The sequence below is a fragment of the Juglans microcarpa x Juglans regia genome, chromosome 6S, assembly GCF_004785595.1.
Source record: "Juglans microcarpa x Juglans regia isolate MS1-56 chromosome 6S, Jm3101_v1.0, whole genome shotgun sequence".
Taxonomy (NCBI): domain Eukaryota; kingdom Viridiplantae; phylum Streptophyta; class Magnoliopsida; order Fagales; family Juglandaceae; genus Juglans; species Juglans microcarpa x Juglans regia.
This window is the reverse complement of record NC_054605.1, coordinates 10615517-10637945: the sequence shown is the minus strand read 5'-3', so window position 1 is coordinate 10637945 and position 22429 is coordinate 10615517. Positions and strand designations below refer to the sequence as shown.

The window sequence follows — 22429 nt, the reverse complement described above, 5'->3', positions numbered from 1 at the left end:
TGAAACGAGAAGTCGTTTGATTATACAGTTAAAAATTAAATAAAATATTATTTTTTAATATTATTTTTATTTTAAATTTTAAAAAAAATAAATTATTTATTATATTTTGAACGTGAAAGTTTGAAAAAATTATAATGATTACACGAGATAAGATGGTTGAACAATCAATTGCTCTTTAATCAGATTTCCAAAAGGCAAAAACAAAACAAAAGGGTACAGACTACAGACTGTCAAGAATGCTTTTGCTATAGAAGTGTAAGAACATCAAGAATTTATGAAGTAATACAACGAATTGTTGTTACAGAGATTTCCCATGATTACTCAATAGTTTATTACAAAAATAATATTACGTTTTACCAATATAATCTGTGAATCAATGATACAACCGAGCACCGTACAATTATCAATTAGTACATTCAACCGCGACACCCCTCCTTTCTCTTTTCATATCCTTGTTCTTTCATTTTCTTTAAACACATAAATAAGCCCCCTTTAATACTTTATGCATATTTCATTAAATATCTTCATCATACCTTGATGCCATTGTTGTTTATACCGTGAGAGTTGGCATCAAGGAGGTTCTCTAGTGATCTGACCTTTCTGTTCCGAGCTCTGCCTGCTTCTTTTAATAACTCAGCCAACCTCTTCTTCTCATCACTTACATCAGGATTTGCAGTCCCAAGTTTTTCCTCCCTCGTTCCAACAACATGTTCCAAAATTTCAATTGCATCATCCAACCTGTGTAATATAACGAAAGGCGCAACTAGTAAACATACATAATCTACTGTTCATCATTGAAGACTACAAACACGAAGTTCTTAACTAAAATGATTAGCTCAGACAATTCAACTCCTGATTTCAGCTTTTTCTGACCAGTAGAATTCACATTTCAAATCTAATAATCACCTCTTGAACACACTCAAAACTTGTGTTCTAACATCAAGGAAAGAAAAAAATGCATATCTAAAGCCCTCAAAACCTTGATACATCTATTGCAATGAATTTTAGCATTGAACAATGAAATTGAAGTAAACCCCAGCTTTGGTTTTGGTACTACCAAAGATGGCCGAGTCAAACACCGGCTTAAAAGCTTAATTTCAAATGAGCTTTCAAATCAGCACTTGGTGAAAAGGGAAACAAAAAGGAGAAAACTTCCTAAGTCTTGCAAAATGACTACATGGAATGGAAGAATCAAGAATGATGGGGAGTGCATACCTGCCACCTGCATCATACGTGCCAGCAAGGTTGCTATACACCCCTAGTGTATCAGGGTGATAGGGTCCACACTCTTGTTCCAAAACACTCCTGGCTTCTTCAAATAATTTTGTAGCCTCATTTATAGCATAACGCTGCACACAAGCAAGGCCCATTTGATTGAGAATAACTCCAAAGAAGGCAGATTTCTTCTCTCCACTTAGGCGGAGCTTTGAGATAGCATTCTTGAAGGAGTTGTAAGAATCGGAATAATTCCCCAACATGAAGTACATGACCCCCATCTGGGCTTCAATGCTGGCGATTGTACTTTGCTCACCAAGGGCATCATTATATATGTTTAATGCCTTCTGCAACAATATGAGTGCCTGCTCAAGCTCATCCATCGATTCATAGATCGCGGAAACATCAGTGAGCCCACTTGCAATCTCCTCTGGAGATACCCCAGGAATGGGCTTTTCATAGATCCGGAGGGCATTTTCACAGTATGATTTTGATTCCTTTATTTTCCCTGTCTTGTTATACAAGTCAGCTAGACGGACAAAGACTGAACCAACAGCAGGATGATTTTCTCCTTTGGTGGTCTTGAAAACTGTGAGTGCTTTCTGATAAGCAAAAGCAGCTTCATCATACCGAGACATAGATAAGTAGCTATCCCCAATGCTGCAATCAACAGAAGCCACTTCCGCCTCCTGGCCATTTGCCACCATGGCCAAGCTGGCTAAAACCAGGTGCTCAAGTGCAGCCTCATGATCTCCTTTTGTTTCACATATAAGACCCATCAGCCTCCTATCTGCTGCCTCTTCAAGAGAAACAGGTGAACCATTCTCTCTATGAATGTCAAGTGCCATTTGACAAAGCCTCTCAGCCTCATCAAAATGCAATGCTTGAACATGAGCTTCAGCTAAATACCTACAAGTCTCTCCGACTCTTGGGTCACTTTCTCCCAGAACTTGTCTCTGGACTTCCAACCCTGTTTTGTAACACATTATCGAATTCTCCAGCTGGCCAAGCATTGCATAACTATCCCCCAGTTGCATGTGACCGGCAAATTTACCAAGAGCGTGCTCTTGACCTTCCACAATAGCTGGAATTTCAATGGAACGCTCAAGAATGGGAATCGCCACACTGTACTGGCCTAAGCTGCAGTATATTGCTGCTATAACATGCAAGCACATGACCAATTCTAAACTAGGTTTCCCATTTGCACATATTTCAAATGATTTTGCTGCTCGGAGAGCTAATTCAAGCGCTTTCTGGGGATTATCCCCTGAAGAAATCAAATCCCTAGCTTGCTTGAGCAAAAAGGGTCCCAGATCTGGATTGGCTAATTCTGATTCAGTCGAATCCTTGGATTCATTTGGCAATTTAGAAACTCCCATAGGCAAATTTCTCTGCTTCTTCGTGAGAGTGACATCTTTGTTTTGTTTTTTCAAACTCTTATTGTTCCGCCTGTCAGTGTGAGGTTTCTCATGGGGACTTTTGCCCTTGAGACTAGATTTTGATGATGGTTCAGAGTCCCACTGCAAGCGAGAAGGTTGCTTCGAACGCCCTGGAGAAACAGAATTCACACTTGCAGATTGGGTCTCCTCCATCGTCCCTGGCTTCTTACAATTGGATAAATTTCCCTTCTTAGAGGAAGAATCACTACGCAAATCATAGTCTGGCTTATCAACTACTTCTTCTTCCATTATCTCCACCTCCCTCATTTCCCCTCCTACCAGATGTTGCAACTCCGAATCAATCCTAGACTCTTCACCATCAGATCCAAAGCTTCGCCTGGAGGGTGACTCATCAGAACTTTGCATGTCACATACATTTTCATAAAGCTGCTCGATCGAGGTCTCAACCACCACATTAACAGGGAGATCATTACCTGCATTTCGAGGGCGTTGTGGACTCAAAGAACTCTTTGGTGACTTATTTGCAACTAAATTTTCCTTGATAGGGGTAGAATTTCTATTCAGTTCATTCACAACCCCTTCTTCACTAACTTCGTCAGTAACAATGCGAGGCATCTTTATGTGCCAAAATCAACAAGAACGCAGATATGCAATAAATATCAAACAACTGTCCCAGTAGATCGAACCAAGGAAGCAGATACATTTATAAGACTGTCCATATTCATACACACACTGCTAGAAAATTTTCCAATTACGTATTCGCTGCACAAATCAATAGCTAACTCTTAGCATACGTTAGAAAAGTGAAATGAACTCAGCACAAAGACAAAAATAACGCCGAAGATTTCCAAGTCCTAAATAAACTTTCGGTAAAACTTCTATGTCTATCGTAACATATAAGAAGCAAAAATCAAGTAAGTGGAACAAAACTCAATCTTTACTTGCATCTCTAGAGTTCTAATAAAGTTCTCTCATCAGATCTTCAAAAAAAAAAACCAGCGGCAAGTTACCCAAATGTCAACTCATAAATAATTAAAACATATCAATTATAGAAACCCAATAAATAAAATGATAAAACAAAGGCCATAAAAGAAATCGCCAAGCATAAAACAGGATCACACTAAAAATATGAAGGGAAAAAAATGGGTTCAACCACAAATGAAGAAACACGTGAAAAGGAAAGGGAAAGTCATACCTTAAACACCAACCACCAAATTTCACAGCAGAGGGGCTGTGTTTTCTGGGTAAATACAGAAGCAAAGATATATAATCAGCCTGGATGTTGAAGAAGACAGGATGGAGAGAATTTGAGAAAAGTAAAGGGACAAATTTTTAACTCTGTGAATAGACAAATGACACTTGAATATTAAAAAAAGGGAAGAAAGAAAATTGGGCAGTTAGCAGAGATGGAATGTCAGAGGGAAGGGAGAGACAAGAAGGCGACTTCTCACTTCTCCCCCCCCTGCCCCCACCCTATCTGCCCTACAGCCTGCAGACTGCAACTCCCCATTTGCCTTCCAATTCCCGTTGTTTTCCCTTGTCTTTCGCTGTAAGTTGCCCGCCTGGCATTGTAATGCTATCGGCTCAATTCTCATCTTTTATTAGATAATTGAAGAATATTTATTATATTTAATTTATAAATTATCTATTATGAAATAATGATAAAAAAAAATGATTGAGTAATACTCTTATAATATAGTTGTACTTTTTGTGATCACTTTTTTCAAAGGGTACATGTTTAGTATGAATCTAGCATGGTTGGAATAACTGTATAATATTTGTGGAATATTTGTTGGCTCTATCAAGAAAAAATAAGTTTTTCATTTTTTTTTATAGTGAAATTTATTTTTTTATAAAAGATTTGAACGAGACTTGTATATTTAAAATTTGTATATATCATTTCTCTTATTTTTAACTTATTATAGATAGAATTTGTTGATATTTTATTAGTCTAGTTCCCAAGCCAAGTCTTAATGATTATTGCATTACTTTTTGTACAAAGAGGAATTTTATGCGTCAGCTACTATTTACTTTTAAACTCTATATCTATAATTTTTTTTATAGAGTGTGGTCATATTTTTCATAAGGTATGGAGTGTGAGGCAGTGAATAGTGGCTGAAAATTTTTTCTTAAAATCTTTGAAATTAAGGTGTTTAGTTTAAACTTAAAGAAAAGCCAAATAGTTATTTTTGAAAAAATTAAAATATGGTGTAATTTTTAAAATATATATATATGAAATTTATATGTAATTTGACATTTCAAAGTGCCAAAAAAAAAAAAAAAGGATGAGTAATATTTTGAGATATTTAATAATAATATAAAAGATCTATGAGACTAGAGGAAGGACGTCTTGTTTGAGGTGTCTTTGTCAATTTTGGATTACTTTTACATCGACTTTCGATGGCCTTGTTAGGTTTTATGGACAAAAGGTCCAACTCATGAAGTTACTTTCCTACCTTCTGACAACCTTCATTATTAAGTTATTTTTCTTCTCTTGTTCAAACACATGACAAGCTCAGTCTGTGGGTATGGAACAAAATTACTTCCAATTCCTAATTTCAATTTTCAAAATCAAATCACCGGATAAAATGGGATAATTTATAAATAATAATAAAATAATTTTTAAATAATAATAAAATATTAGAGTTAATATATTTTATGAGATTTTAAAAAAAATTGAATAAAAATATTATAAAATAAAAAGATTATTATAATATTATTTTTTAATATTATTTTTATTTTTAGATTTGAAAATTTTGAATTATTTTTTTTATTTTATTTAAAAATTTAGAAGTTTAAAAAAATTGTAATAATTAAATAAAAAAGTTGAAAATTTAAAATTAAATAATATTTATGTTTGTGGTGTTTGAATATTGAAATGAGATATGATGATCCGGAAGTACTTTGCTATCCAAACTAGCCTGAATATTAAAGTGAATTTTGTACTCCCCAATACAATGGTGAAAGCTTTGTGGTCACAAGAGTATCACCGAGTTGTGTTATGGATGAGTCGTTGCCGTTGGTTTTCATGATATAGAGCGGTGGGAAAAGGCATTCAATGGACACTACAAAAGCACATGAAGCAATTAAGTATATGTAGATATGCCACTCCTTTATGTTACATCAAATCTATTAAATGGGAATTCCATACCTTTGTTCCTTTGCCTGCTTTGATATATATATATATATATATATATATAAGAAAAGAAATGGGATTGGCCTCAAAATGCATGATATTGAAAGTTACATCATCTCTGCTTGCATTTTAATAAATTAATGTCTAATTGTCAATTCAATTAGACAATTAAAGAAGAAATTAATTTTAAAACATAATAATAAACGAAGAAAATGATAATTGAGAATTGGGAAAGCAAAGCAATCTTAATTGCCATTTTTTTAAAAATAAAAAAAGTTTTTACAAATTTGTGAATAAGATTTATATTTGTGTATTGAATTTTTTGTAAAATATTACTTGTTCAATAAATATCATAAAATTTACTCTCAATTTTGAAATACGGACAAAAACTTTAATAAAGTGGCTTATGAAAATAAATAAGAATGACCCATGTCATCGCCCATAAAAGGTCTCAATTATTGAAGAATAATGCCACTGTATCTCCTTAATTTGCCCCTCATTTTAATGCATTTAATTTATTTTTTAAATTTTTTTTTAATGATTAAGAAAGTGACTATTAGTATATTTATATTTTTTTTATTATTTAAATATGTTTAAAAAATGTTTAAAAAAAAAAGAAAAAAAAAAGTATAATTTGTACTAAACGACACACAAAATAGACACATACAATCGGCAGAATAGCACCACTCTTATGAATAAAGTAGAGGGCCGATTTGGAAAGTGAAAGATGCCCAACTTTTTTGAATAATTATTGGAATAATGAGATGGAAGGTTGGACTGATTGGATCTAATGATATTGATACTTACAAAATCATACTTATCCCTAATTAATTAATTAATTATAAAGAAGGATCCTTGCAATTGGGTCCCACAATAATCCTCCTATTTGATACTTGCTCTTTACTTATAAAATTTCAATATCCAACACATACATATACATAGTCAACAAAGGGGATAGGTAGAGTTTTATAATCAGGTGATTAATTATTAATAGAGATAATGTACTGAGGAATTGATAAGGAATCCACTCTAAATTGGTTTGATAAGCACGTGGTTAATGTAGAGATATTTTCTTTTTCTTTTTCTTTAAATATTTTATGAGAAATGACCTTTTTTTCATTTTAGATTTTATTATTTTTAATCAAACAAGTTAAGTGGCATGTTTTAAGTATTATTATTTTGGCGGTTAATATATAAAATTATTTAAAATATGTCACATCAATAAACTGAGATTAAAAACAATAGTCTAGGATGAATTTGAAAAAAAAAAAATATTAAAATTAATGATTATGAGAGGACTAGGCATTGAGTCTCCATGTCCCAATCCCATTCAATTCCCATCATTATTATAAGGAGAAATGATACTTGGATATGCAAGTTTTGTCTATTCATTTTTTGAAAGTTGGATAAATCTTGTTTATTTTTACAGATGAGATGAATTGAGATTAAAATTAAAAATTAAATAAAATATTATTAGAAGATATTTTTTTTAATATTATTTTTGTTTTGAGATTTGAAAAAATTAAATTATTTATTTTATTTTACGTGAAAATTTGAAAAAATTGTAATGATTAAATGAAATGAATTGAAAAGAGTTGCAAAAATAAACGAGATTTAAGTTTTACATTTTCAACATAATCTTTGGAGTAAAGTGAGAAGTGATGCATGGATACAAAAGCGCTATAATATTGATGGAAGGAACTGCTCTAAGTTGCAAAATATATATAACACAAAATAAGAAAGAAGAAAACAAAGTGTTTTAAAAAGTTCATAATCATAACTGAACATATAAGCCTAGAAAAATATACGGTATACTTTTAGCTCATAGGTAAAGAAGATGTTCTAAGCTTTTAAAGAAGCAGATCTATGGCGCGGAATACATTTTGGAAAGCACCGGAAAAATGTGTGATCAGAGGAAGGTTTGAAGGATGAGAAAAATCCGGGATCCTGCTCAAGTGATTCCCCATAACTTTCTAAGATTGAAACTATCTCATCAAAATGTGGGCGTTTATCTGGATTGCTTGACCAGCATCTGCTGATGAGACGAGTGAATGCTGTGGGACATGTGGGTGGCAATGGTGGTCTTGCATTCTGCACAACACCAAGCATATTCAATGCATTACAAACAAAATAAGTTTGAACACCAACAGGTGTCATTGTCAAAACAAAATATCTGTAATTTAACTTTAAAATTACCAACTGCATACAATATTCTACTTTCATAAGGTGCTAGACAAAGTATTTATCTCCATCTCAACTATGAAATTTAGTATAAACCAGTAAAGAACCAGATTTTTTCAGATAATAATGAAAAATTTTCCTGTAATCAGTAATTATTCCCAGGCCAGCATTGGCTTGGCTATACATGGCCCCCCAAAAAGTCATGGCTCAGGTAAACATGACCACATTTTCTAATGGGACACAGCACAGATACCCCTGGACCACAAGGCCAATGGTCCAAGACAAGGAGCAGCTGCGGATCCAGAAAACTCCGTTGCTTTTGAAAGACTGGTTGTAATCATAGTCCATCAACAGATTTATATGGCTGGTTTGGCCGCAAAATGTAGATTTTTCTACTTTCTATGGCTTGTTGAAGTCATAATCGATATTCACTATGTAAGAAAATCCCAACAATCATGTCTCTGTTCTGATTCAGAAGATAATTAGAATATGCTGAAATTTCCTCCAATTGCAAGTTAGTATCAAGATAAACATTAATCTTTGCCATCTGCTAGATGTGTGTGTGTGTGTGTGTGAGAGAGAGAGAGAGAGATTTACAATATCAAATTTGAAATAAGTAGATAATAGATGCCTTCAGACCTTCATAATTAAAATTGAAAGAATCATGCTTTGTGATTCTTCTAGGATGTGGATATTTTTCCATTATATTATCTAGTCCTAGAACAAGTAGGAGATGACATGTCCTGCATGGATAAGAATGAACAAAACAGACGGCCCCACATGAACTGGACAAAACTCAAGGAAAGCATATGACACCCCACCATGCATGTGAGGAAGATGTCGGTTTGCGGATGCTTCTTGAAGGTAAAAACTTACGAAGGATGTAACCCATCACAATGAACCTACAAGTTGTTTTACATACTGGTTTTTTATGTAAAACTTCATGAGTATGGTCTTTCCTTTATTGTTTAAGTGCAGTAAAAAAATTGTATAACTTTTTTTTTTTTTATTGGCACTAGATGTCCGAGAATAAAGTCTCAACTAATCCCGGAGTTGCACAGGCTCTTAACAATGAGTTTTCCGCAAGTGCACATTCGGTAATTCAAGGGGAAGTTCCCCTAGTCCGATGGCCCCTAAAAATTGTTTGCACCCAAGAGGATTTAAACCTTAGATTTGGAGGGAGCATTTTTTTTTTTTTTTTTTTTTTTTGTGCCGAGAAACCTCTCCAAGGCAGGGCCCTTCGGACCCACCCCTGCAGAGTAAACCTCGGTCCAGTGTACCACACCCTCGGAAGTTTTTCCGGAATTGGTTAAATTGCTGACTTTTCACCAGGGGGTGTGGCTCCAAAGGATTGTTTGCACCCATGAGGTGTTGAACCTTGAACCTTGGACCTTGAAGGGATTGATACCCCAAAACCAAGGCCGTCACCACTTGGGCCAATCCCTTGGGGTTGATTTGGAGGGAGCATACATTAAACCCAAGGCCTTTACCACTTGAGCCAACCTCTAGGGAGTAAAAGAATTGTATAATTAGAATGATTTGGAAGTATAACATCCTATTATGTTCATACTTATCAAAAAAATAACATCCTATTATGTTCAGCTTGAAAGTATGGTTCCTTTTTGCAGACACTTTGAGTAAACAAGAACTAGAACTCCAAGTGCAACCGAACTCTCAATAAGTCACTCGTTCTCATACCCGACGTCAATTTCTGACCTTTTTTCTAAGGTATTCAACTAATTACACAACAGGCAATAATTCTGTTGTCACTAAAATAATTTGTAACATAAACCCCCAGCCCCCAGCCATTCATTCTAGTTTTATCAACTACAACAATATTGTAAACAAAAAAAAAAAAAAAAAAAAAAAAACTATATGATGGAATCTCAAGAGTGTACTGTGTCCATCTATTGATAAGGTATTTATCTAGTAACCTCAGGAATAGCACACAATTTCAGAGATCAAGTATCATCATCTAACTTATGCTGATTGAAGTGGATATAGTTGTCCAAACGACAAGCTATTAATGATCTAAGGGTAAAAAAAAAAAAAAAACAAATTCCTGTGTGATTTACTAAACCTGCAACACAGATTGACTCACTGGTATTAGTATAGGACATCAACTGCAGAGCAGGCTAAAGGATTCACTTGCTGGTATTTACTGCAGAGCAGGCTAAAGGATTCACTTGCTGGTATTTACTCCCACCTCTCTCTCTCCAAATTTCTTTTGCTGCATGTGTGAGATACAGCATCCACATTTACTTTTCAATTAAAAAAAAAACCTCCGTGTGTTGTTTCCTGAAATTTCAGGACCTTGGTTCTTATCAAGCATGCACATGTTTGAAAGTCTTCCATATGAGAAAATGAAAAGCCACATTGATATATTTAAGATCAGGCTTGTATAATTATATGAATTCATCACTTACATACCTTATGGGAGACCGCAAATGCAGCCTGTTCAGGAGTCATATTGTCAAATGGTGTCAATGCAGTTATAATCTCCCACAGAACAATACCAAAACTGTAAACATCAACCTTCTTCGTGTGGTGTTTCTCTTTTATCATTTCAGGAGCCATCCAACGGTAAGTGCCTGTGAAACCCTTTGCACTGCCACACTGCGACTCTAAGCATGAAATACCAAAATCTGCTACCTTCACACACATATCTTCATCTAGCAGAAGATTTTCAGATTTTAGATCCCTGTGTAGTATCCCCTGAGAATGAAGATATTGCATCCCATGTGCAATGCTAAGGGCTAATTTCAGAACTAGGTTGAGTGGAACAGAATGTGGTTCCTGGTGATGGAGGTACTTCCTCAAGGAACCCCCAGCCAAATACTCGGTGATGATACAAAACACCGGAGGCTTCTTACATGCTGCAACAAACTGCATGACGGCAAAGATACAAAGTGGTCAGAAAGAGGGATAAAGTCCTACTAATGTCAGCTGTTTAGATTTAAGGACCAACTCATAGCTCATCTCAAAACGTAGAATCTAAAAAAGTTAAATGTCTTTTTCAATTATACCATCTGGGTGAAAGACAAAAATAGGTTCACCACCAATAATAAAATGAACCCAGAAATCAATAAGACATGCGCGGTCCACTATTATATTTCATTAGATAATGAATAACTCTTTCACAAGGCACCAGCATTTCAAATCCTTGCCCTCGCTTATGACAACTGCAAGCAATTCCACCTTGTTTACTTTCCTCTTAGTTACTGATATAGACAAAAGTATACATTACATGATGCTGCCACTTGCTGTTATGAGCTATAGTAATACCTCCTTCCCTATTTAGGCATAAGTTTGAAGTGGTTTGAGAAAATGGTTCACTGCTGCTGAGGAAAGAGCTGACAAAATATAAACGATAGAGCATATAAAGAAGAATACATCAACAGGTGGGTATAGAATTAAGCTTGCATTTGTGTTCTTCTCCTTCCCACCTGCTCTTTCCGAAAGCTCTTTCATATCCAACATCCTCATTAAAATGAAATTTGTGTTCACGCCATTAGATGAAAATTCAATATTTTCTTTTGCAATCCAAAATAGAGTGTAAATTCAATCGTGTTAGTTCAAGCTAAAAGTGAAGTCCAACGGAACTATGACAACTATACTACAAATACATGCATTAAATTTCCCAGGCTTATAACATAATATTCAATTCGAAGGTCAAGCAGAATGGCAACAAAGCATAATATATAGCAAAAACAGTAAAAGTTCCTATCACATATTACATTTACATGATTAGTGCAGGACCACAGTCTCATTGATTCCATACAATCTAGAATCCAGGTTAAGTATGTATATATACAAACCCATTCCAGAAACAGAGCTTACAGTGATGATATTCGGATGCCGCAACCGAAATAGCAAAGCAACCTCTGAAATGAACTGCTCCTCAAGCATGGCAGCCAAGTTCTCGTCCTCCTCCGGCTGGCTAATCAGCTTAATAGCCACATCCCTTTGCTTATATATTCCCCTATAGATCCTACTATGTCTCCCCGATGCAAACTTATTACCAATAAGTAACTGTGACATATCTGCGCTCCATTCCTCCTCTCCCTCCCCCTTTATCTCCGCCCCCGACGACACCAAGTACTTCGACCAAGACTCCGCCCGCCTGTACTCTCCGAGGGAAAGCTTCCTCTCAGTTTTCCCATTGGTCGTGGAAATCTGCTTAAAACAGTATAAATTCTTCATGGGTCTGAGCCAAAACTCATCAAAACCATCAAATCAGCACTCCCTTTAGCGTCTTGAACTACATGTACATTCCGAAACGCAGCAAAGCTCTCTTATAGATACTTGATTTGAAAAAGACCCAGAATGGGAAAAAAAAATCGAACTTGCTATCTTATTCTTAACGGGTCCTTATCCCACTACATTTCAGAAATTGCAACGTTCAAGTACTGATAAACGGATTTCGAGCTATCACATCCTCTAAGAAAACCTATAAACTTAATTTATTTCGAATAAACAAGTACAAGAAATGGAAAAAAAAACACTCACCTTTCCGTAAATTGGAAGAAGGAAACGAAAAAAGAAAAATTACGGTCAAAATACGTAGGAGTATTTAACTTTCATTTAGAAGTACGACAAGTACTGGTTTCTAACCGAAAGGATAAGTGATCTTGTTCAGACAATGAGTCTAAAGCAAACTAAAAAGGACATATAGAACGGAGAAACCATCACTTCAAAACAAAACGTACGGTTTCTGATCTTCCGAAGCCAGAGCTATGAAATGATAACTGGAACACAAACCCAAACACAGATACACAAGAAGGCTAAAGCTTTCGCTAGGGCTAATCGGAACGAAAACAAAGAAGAGAGAAAGAAAGGGCCGAAGAGCGAGGCTTGGGATGATGTAGATGTAGAAGTTGGTGTTTCTGGGTTCTGGTGTGCAGCGAAAGCATATGCAGCAGAAGGCGTCTGTCTGTCTGTCTCTACACTCAGCTTTGCTGTAAAACCGATCACACAAACTCTACGTTTGTAACGTGCGAGGATCCTCTTCTGAGCAAACATCCGGGGCTTCCTTTGATAATGACCCTTTCTCTTTCCCGGTTTGCCCTTTCTGTTGATTGCCATTATCCAAAATTGCTCTTCCTCAGCCTACTTTTAACTACGAGCTTTGCTCAGCAAGCAAATCACTACCAAACTGAAAATTTTCTCAACAAGAGTTCCCATATCTTATAAAAAAATACCTTATATTTTATAAAAAATATTCACACTTGATGAAATGAAAAAAAAAAATATATATATATATATATATATATATACAGTGTAAAATATAAAAGTAAATAGTGACTTATATTATAAAAAAAATTTAAATTGTAACTTATACATAAAATTTCTCATTTTATTCTATTCTTATCGAAAAAATAGTGTAAAACATTTTTAATAAAATAAAATAATATTAACTAACTTTCAGTAAATAGTGCATCTTATATTTTCTAATAAAACCACCATTACAAGTTAAGTTTTTACTATATATTCTCTCTAATTGACAAAAAATGGTAAATTTTTTTAATAAATAATCAAAGCTTAAAAAATAGGAGATTCTCGTATTGTATTTTATATCGCACCAAGAAGGTGGGAGAGTGATAGATATACATAATTTTTATTACTTTTAGTTATACTTTAATAACATAATATGTTTTAAATAATTTATAAATTAACTACATAAATAAAAAACGTTATTTAAATTATGATAAGATAAGGATAATAAATAAGAATTTAAATAAAATAAACATGAAATATGCATAAGTGAGATTAGTATCAAGAGTCAAGTTTGCATGTGACAACAAAGCAAAAAAGACTACATATAGATAGTTAATAGGGTCCAATAAAGCAAGCAAGTCATTTCATTTCAAAAAAGCAAAGGTCATTTCTACGAGACTAATGATATATGTATACTTTTCTTATATTTTATTTACTATTGTCTTATTATTTAACTTTTTTTATTTGAATTTAGATTTAAAATATCAATATGATCATCTTATATAATTTTAAAAAAATCAATCATTAACGTAATCTTATAAATTAATTAAAAATAAATTTAATTTAAATTTATTTTTAATTAATTTACACGATTATGTTGATTGATTAAATTTATTTTCTTTTAGATTATGCAATAATATCATATTCTTATATTTTTAATCTAAATTCAAATAGTAAAAGGAAAAAAATAACTAAATAATAAAACAATAATAAAGAAGGTGTAAAGATCTCATTATTTTATGTAATATGTAGGGGTGCTATCCGTATGGTGCAGGGCGGGGACACTCCCTCCTCGCACCGCACTGGGGGTGAGGGTTTCAATCTCGCCCCCCATCCTCTGGAGGTGGGGGCAGGGCCCCCCATCCCGGTAGCGGGGGGTGGGGTTGAAATCGCACCCACCCTGTCCCCCGCTCAATCTAGTGACTCACTGGGTCTATAATTTTTTGAGTCTAAATCTTTTTTAGACTCAAATTATAATATAATATAATTATAAATTTTATTCAAAAATTTATTAGAGTTGTATTTTGGATTGTCTTGGTCTCTTAGGCCAACTTTTTTATAGGAAGAAAATGCAATATAATAGTCATTTTTAATTATATAATGAGGGACGAAGGCCCCCACCTATGCGGGGGCAGGACGGATGGGGGACGGGTTGTCCACCCTTAGTTGGCTAGTAATATGTTTTAAAAATAATAGATATATATATATATATAATGATGTTATTTTAAAAATTATTATAAAATATTCTTATTTAAAATATAATTATATAAAAAATTATAAAAAAAAAAATATGTCTATTATTTTCCTTTCTGCTGTTAGTTTGGTAAGACCCGTGGCAAACGATTGTCGTATAGACTATAGAGTATAAAGTGAGTGGGGAGGGGTAGTTTGGTCAAAGGCCATTTTGTCGTTGTAGTTTTGTTTTGTGTTTGGTAACCGTGGCGGTCAGAGAACAGAGGTCAGGTGGGGCCCACGAGCGCACAGAGAGAGAGAGAGAGAGGGTGTAAAACGGCCGTGTCGGACAAGCCGTATGGCATGGTCCTCTTCCGTATACGGTCACTCCCTTCCAACTTTGATTCCCCTCTCTCTCTCTCTCTCTCTCTCTCTCTCTCTTCGATCTTTCTTTTTTACTATTTCCGATGAGCTCAGACTCATTTTATATTTCCCATATGCTGCTTTACACTTTTTTTTGTTTTTTTTTTTAATTTGTTTATTTTCACTTTGTTTTCCGGAAAGAGAGAGTAATTCCAAGAAAAATAATATTTAAAATATTACTAACCTGATCTAGTTTTGTACAAAATTAAGATGGAATTGATATGTATTGGTTTTATATTTTTAAGAATCGATTCCACATTGGTTATCTCCTAAACTGATACTTTCAGTTTTACCGATTCCAATCTAATTCAATCTGTTTTTTCGATTTTAATTCACTAAATTATATATTATATAATATATAGTGATATAGTATTAGTATAACTATTAATACAATAGACTATAGTGATATAAGATTTTAAAATATTAATTAGTAATTTATCATATAGTACAAAATTATTTTATATATAAAAATCATATACAATATAAAAAAATTATAATATATATATGAATCAGTCCAGCTCAGTTCAATCAGGTTTTAGAAAAAGAAAAATCAGAACGATTTTGACTTGTTTGAAAAAAAATAAAACCGGTAACGGACTGAACCAAACTCGGTACCACCAGTTTGGTCTGGTTTACAGGTTCACCGATTTTTTTCACACTCATAAGTATTAGAGTGCTTTTGTGGATTAAGAGAATCTTTCAACTCATTTCATCTCAACTCATCTAATTATCATAATTTTTTCAAACCTACACAAAAAATAAAATAAACAATTCAGTTTTTTTAAATCTTAAAACAAAATTAATATTTTAATAATATTTTATTCAACTTTTAACTTTCATCTCATCTTATCTCATCTCTACTCACTATCAAAACCTCACATAAGTCTTGTGTATTCTTTTTAAAACAAATGAGAAAATCTGAGATATGTATGATGATATCATTTTTTTTAAAGTAAACCTGGACTAACATATCTCATCTCATCTCATATAATAATTATAAATTTTTCAAACTCTCACTCAAACTATAATAAACAATTCAATTTTTTCAAATCTCTAAACAAAAATAATGTTAAAAATTATATTATAATAATATTTTATTCAACTTTTAATAAAGCATCTCATTGCATCTCATCTTAACTGCGTAACCAAATGAGTCATTATTCCTTTTTAAAGAAAATACGTGAGATGTATAAATTTTAAAATTGTATCTAACATTATTCTTCAAAAAACTATTATTTATTTATTATGAAGTCAATTCACTTACCGTCTTCACTTTAAATTCATATGTTTCTCTTTAAATATAAATTTTAATTTTATAAATAGGTTGCTTAAAACAAATTTTATATATTAATGCAGCTAAATATAGTATATTAAATTTCCTTTCTATAAAAATAATTTTATAACCTAATTTAATAACAACAAACCACATTAGCTTAGGTAGGGTTGTAAATTGGTCTGATTTGGTCCTTCATTTTTTTTGGACTGGACCAAACCCGACATCTATAGGGACCTAACTAGACCAATAGCTATCAATCTAGTCCGATCGGTCCGGTTTAATTATTTTATTATTTTTTCATTTTTTTCAAATAAATTAATAAAAAAAATATTTAAATTACTAAATTAAAATTAAGTGAATTATTAATGTGGATTATGTAACTAACTCATTAAAAGAAATTTTACTATAATTATATTTATGATGTTGATAGTTACTACTTACTAACTTATAGTTTACTCTTTAGTATGCATAATTATTAATTGTTGGTGTGAAGATGGTTTTGGAGTTGAAAAATTGAGAAACAGTGAGTTTGCTCGACTATCGCTCAACCTAGCGCTCGAGCAAAGCTTTAACTATGAGCTCGCTCGAGGTGCGCTAGAGCAAAGCTCAACCTGTGAGCTCACTCAAGTCTTACGTGATAGTGGGCTCGAGCAAGACACAAATCTCAGTGTTCGCTCAAGGTGCGCTTGACAGTGAATTTTAGCAAAACTCAACTCGTGAGTTCGCTCGAGTCTCGCGCGATAGTGGGCTCAAGTTAGACATAAACCCTAGTGTTCACTCGAGCCAAACTCGATACCTCGCTCGAGCCAATGTTAATGATTATCAAATAATTTTATTGTACATAAATTATTCATGTTTGCTTGCAACTTAGATATTTTAAAAAAATTACCTAATTATTTTAATGAAGTGTAAATAATAGAGTATGCATGAATGTGTGATGTATTAACTATTTACATATAATGACATAAATTATTACGTGATTTATGATTTACTATTAATTTTAGCATATATTATTTTGTATTTTATATAGTCAATGATAATAAAGTAGATGAAAATTACATCACTAACTTATATCATTACTATATAAAAATAATATATTAAATTATTAAAAATATATATATACGAGTTCGGTCCGATTTGGTCCAGTCTGGTCCAAAATTTGTAGACCCCAGGACAGGAACGAATGTCATCAATCCACATATTTTGGGACCGAGACCAACCGGTCCATAATTCGGTCTGGCCCAGTCAAGACCGAAAAAGTCGGTTCGATCGATTTTGCTAGTCCAAACCAAATTAGTTACAACCTTAAGCTTAAAACATTAATTTTAGAAAAATGCTGGGTGTAACCGGTCGGGGAAACAACTGGGTAACCGTGTCCCATGCGGCACTAAAAAAAAGGGTACCGTTCCATTTTTTTTCTAAAACAGTTCAACGTTCCTTCATCTTCTTCTCAGCATCTTTAGTCTTCTCATTTCTAACTTTCAAACAAAAATGCTCTGCAAGCCCCAAGCACAGAAGTTCCTTCATCTTCCCCAAGCACCAAAAAAAATACAAATTTTAAAGAATCAAATTGAGAAATATCTCAAATTCGAAAATAAAGCAATTCCGAAGAACTGGCAAGAACGCATTCGATTCCAATTTTGAGTCTCACATATCCAAAATTGAAAAACACAGAAGGAGAGGAAAAGGGAAAGGGGAACATGTTGAGCCGAGTGGCAACAATGCGAATCGAGTTTCTAGTTTCGTGGTTGAGATTTATTTTCATCGAACAGATAAAAAGAGTAAAAAACTAAAAGAAGAAATCTTCTTTAAATAAACTGTGATACTAAATGTCAAGCTATTTACATTTTGTAATCTACATACAGAAAATTTTAAGGCAGAGTCCATTTCTCATAAAAAACTTTGAAAATTTCTTGCGAAGATTCTTGCAGTCCTTGGAGCTTTTTAAGGAGAATAAGACGAAGAAGCTAGCAATTTTCATAGCATTTGCTTTCTCTCAGAAGCTATTTGGTCTTCCACTAGAGACTGTGTTCCAGCCACTGTTTAAGGATAACCTTGTGGCCAAAGGGCTAGTTCTTTTATTTATTATAGATTTCTTTAAGGAATATCTGATTGATAATAGTCTTGATAATTTGATTTCTATACTGAAGCGGGGTAAAGTGGAAGAAAATTTTCTGAACTTTTTCCTATCTACAAAGAGATCTCCTAAGGATTTCAACGGTTCCTATCTTCTTCTTCATGTTCTCTGATGTCCTTTCATCTATTTGTTTTTTTTAATAATATATTAGCTGACATGGTAGCCGATTCCCCCTCGGTGGTATATGAAAGAACTGTTTCTTGATAGACTATATATTTCTAGTATACATAATAATTAATATACGTAAGAAATTAGTATATTCATCTAGTATTTCTTGATGGTATTAGGGGTGCTGAGTGGGAACCGGTATCTGGCCCGTTTGGCACCCCCGCTTGCTCCCTATTGGTCATGAGCAGGTTCGGCCCTGTTTGAATAATAAGATGAGATGAGATGGTTTTAGATAAAAGTCAAAAGTTGAATAAAATATTATTTTTTAATATTATTATTATTTTAAGATTTGAAAAAATTGAATTACTTATTATATTTTGTGTGATAATTTAAAAAAATTATAATAATAAAATGAAATGAGATGAAACATTTTCTGTATCTAAACTTATAGATATGTAGAGGCAAGTGACGAGTGGGGAGCCCCACCCGCCCATAATTCACTCACTTGCACGCATCTCTTTTAATTACAATTATATATATTATTTTTAATATATAAGGCAAAAAAAAAAAAAAAAAAACCCTCACTCATCCCCATTTTTATTTTTTTCCTTTCTCTTTCCTCTCTTCTCACTTTCATGTTTTCAAACTCTTCTTCCCCTTCTCTTTTCTCCTCCCCTCTCAACTTCTCTAGACTCTTCCTCTTCCTCTCAATATCTAGTCTTCTTGTTCTCCTCCTCCTCCTCCTCCGTCTTCTTCTTGTTGTTGTATAGGCTTCACTTGTAGTCCTGTCAAGTTAGAGACCCATGACCATAGTCGCGGGTCACTCGATCCATAGACTGGCAACCGTGGGAGTTGATGGTGTTGATTTATTTTTATGTTCTTGACCTAGATCCAGAAACCAGTGACCATGTCAAGCCAGATCTACCTTTTTTTTTTTTTTTTTAGTGTTCTTGACCTATATCTACATTTTTAAGCTAGATCTATGTTTTGTGGTTTGATTTTCATTTTTTTGATGTAGATTTTAGTTAGATATTTGCTTTGGTGTTGATTTTGGCCAAATTTAAAAGCAAAGGAGATATCTTGGCTAGATCTACAGGCAGAGGGGATTGTCATGTGCTACACAGTAGCTCTTGTGAATCTTAAAAGAAACCCATGACGTGGTCCCTACTCTGATACCAATTGTTAAAGATCCAACCATTGATCTAAAAGCCCTACGATTATTGGATACTTATTTGGTTAAATTTTTAATTCTCAGGATTATAACACAGATAAAATAATCCGCTCACCCAATCAATAGGGACGAACGGACCAAACATTGAGGCAAAGACAGGATATGGCCCCCCGCCCATGCGTGGGGTAGGGTATGGGAAGGGCTGCTACCTGCTCGTATAGGGCAGGAGTAGGCCTAGGTGGTATGAAATGGGTGAAGATGTTCTTAATTTATTAGATTATTCGATAAGTTATGATAAAAGAAAATTAGAGAACATTATACATAATTCTCTTAAATTGTCTGTTTAATCTTTAGATTATTAAAAGTGTCACTTAGCTTTCTATATACTTTATAGAGTTGGGCAACTCTGCCGCCCAGAGTAGCCCGCTCGTTCTTACCGCACAGCTGTTTTTGAGTTTTTATTTTTTCTTTTCACATTTTTTTAATATATTAAATATTTTTAAAAAATAAAAAAATACATCAATACATTTAAAATTATTTTTTTAATCATTAAATAAAAATAAATAAATTTTTTTTTCTAAGCGGTACACTTGAGTGGTCACATGGGACCGCATAGTAGACTTTTCTTACTTTATATCTTATCTTCAATAATATATGACTTTCGATAACAGACTAATAATACAATTTGTGGATAAATTTCTTAACAGGTTAAAAATAAATTGGCGGGATGTTATAAATTGGCGTGATTTTATATAATCTGTTAAAAATATTTTATAATAAAAATAAATTTATAATCTAACAAATAATCGAAGACACTCAATTTATGAAATTAATTTTTTTAAGTAATTTTTTTTGTATTTAAAATATTTCTATTATTTTAACTACTATCCCAAATTATTGTGTGTCCTTAATAATTTTCTAATTAAAAAGTGGTCACTTGAAACTTATTGAGTTTGACTGGGAGGAAAAAAAAAAAACGTTATTAATTATTAAGCCAAAAACAGGCTGTAATGACACAGACAAAAGATGTGCCAAAAAGTAGAGTGTCCCTCTTTGTACCCCCAACCACTTTGAGGAAAGGTACACCATTTTGTCATTTCTTAATGTCCTCCGTACATGCATGCTTAGTGCTTACTCACTCATTCACGTTATAATTAATTAACTACATGCTATAGGTTTTTGTTACAATCCAATCCCAAATGCAACAAAAATCAATAAATCTTTATTAAAAATTTAAAACTCATAGAGTGTATTCTCTTTGTATTCTTTTCGGAGTCCTCTTTACCATATATTTTTCGTTTCTATATTTTTATCTTTTCTATGCATGACTCTCTTTCAATTTTTTCTTTATCTTCTATTAACATCTTTCTTTGTATAAGTATACACGTGACCAAATAAGTTTTTTGAGGGATACTTTAGCTATAAAAATATTTTATAAGAATAAATTTATAAATTAATTTGATATATTAGATTGTAAATTTACTTTTACGGTAAAGTAGATCTAGGATGTAAGACTATAAGTCCGGATCGAAAAAAACGACTAAGCCGGACCGATAGTTTTATTGGTCAAATCTTGGGGTTTGATTTTTGTTTTATTGGACCGAGAAGTACCAAATGTATATATATTAAATATTTTTTTATATATATATAATATATTTTTTTATATAGTAGTTATATAAATTAATTATGTAATTTTCATCTAAATGATCACTAATGACCATATATATAATAAAATTATTTAATATTCATTAACCATATATAAAATATTAAAAACATCACTTAATTTTAATTTTCCTAATTTAATTAACTTCTTGTATTAATTTTTTTGTAAAAAAAAATGAAAAAATAAAAAAAATTTAAATCCTGAAATGAAGTTCAATTCTTCTTATTTGAGGACGGCTACCCAGTTGCCTACACCACACACCACATTTGTTTTAATTTAAATTTTATTTTATTTTTATTAAATTAATTGAGTTATTCTGTAAAGTTATTCTTCTGATTTTATAAAATCCCAAAAAGAAAAAAAGAAAAGCAAAAATTATTTGGGGGCCATGCACATTATATGTAAGTGTACGTAATCTTATGAAAAAAATACGTACGACGTCTTTATGTCCTGATCTAAGGCTCAATAATTTAGGATGGATTTGGATATTGAAGTGAGTTGAGTTGAGATGATAAAATATTATTATTTATTATTATTATTATTTTAAGATTTAAAAAAATTGAATTATTTATTATATTTTATATTGAGATTTAAAAAAATTATAATAATAAGTTGAGATAAATTGAAATGAGCTCAACTTCCAAACAAAGCCTTAGCCTAACCTTTTAGGAGAGAAGCATAAATCATAACTCAACCGTACCTCTAATAATATTGGTTGGTGAATACTTTATGCTTAAAACAAAATAGCTTTTCTTTAGTTGCAAAGCAATGTGCTAATAAAGACCATTTCGATGGTGAAGTGTCTTGATAAGCACTTTCAAATAATATTTACAATTTTAAAAATATTTTTATTTTTTCTATGTTTATTTTTTAGATCAATTGAGATTTTAATGCAATTTATTAATTATATGATAAATTCAAGATAAAGAATAGTACTAAAAAAAAAAAAACCTCGAATATTCTTATTAGGAGAAAAAAAAGTAAGATATTAATATATAACTTTTACTCTTGGGGGTATGGATAATCATGAAGTAGATCAAACGGTTTGGA

At 32.7% G+C, this 22429-nt stretch overlaps 2 protein-coding genes across 3 annotated transcripts; both read right to left on the bottom strand.

Annotated features, from left to right (window-relative positions):
• Nucleotides 1-295: 295 nt before the first annotated feature.
• On the bottom strand, nt 296-4165 carry LOC121237316 (protein KINESIN LIGHT CHAIN-RELATED 3-like). The gene is made up of 3 exons (XM_041134006.1): nt 3811-4165; nt 1216-3377; nt 296-738 (listed from the first exon to the last, which is right to left on the bottom strand). Exons 2-3 carry the CDS (start codon nt 3228-3230, stop codon nt 528-530), a joined length of 2226 nt encoding a protein of 741 aa, XP_040989940.1. The 5' UTR covers nt 3231-3377; nt 3811-4165; the 3' UTR covers nt 296-527.
• A 3343-nt stretch (nt 4166-7508) lies between these two features.
• LOC121237317 (serine/threonine/tyrosine-protein kinase HT1-like) lies at nt 7509-13070 on the bottom strand. 2 transcript variants are annotated; one of them, XM_041134009.1, is made up of 5 exons: nt 11773-13070; nt 10363-10818; nt 10129-10162; nt 10034-10090; nt 7729-7842 (listed from the first exon to the last, which is right to left on the bottom strand). In XM_041134009.1, exons 1-4 carry the CDS (start codon nt 12133-12135, stop codon nt 10077-10079), a joined length of 867 nt encoding a protein of 288 aa, XP_040989943.1. In that variant the 5' UTR covers nt 12136-13070; the 3' UTR covers nt 7729-7842; nt 10034-10076. The 2 variants fall into 2 exon arrangements, with proteins under 2 accessions (XP_040989942.1, XP_040989943.1); XM_041134008.1 differs by lacking the exons at nt 10034-10090; nt 10129-10162 and having other exon boundaries at nt 7509-7842; nt 11773-13062.
• Between the last annotated feature and the right edge of the window lie 9359 nt (nt 13071-22429).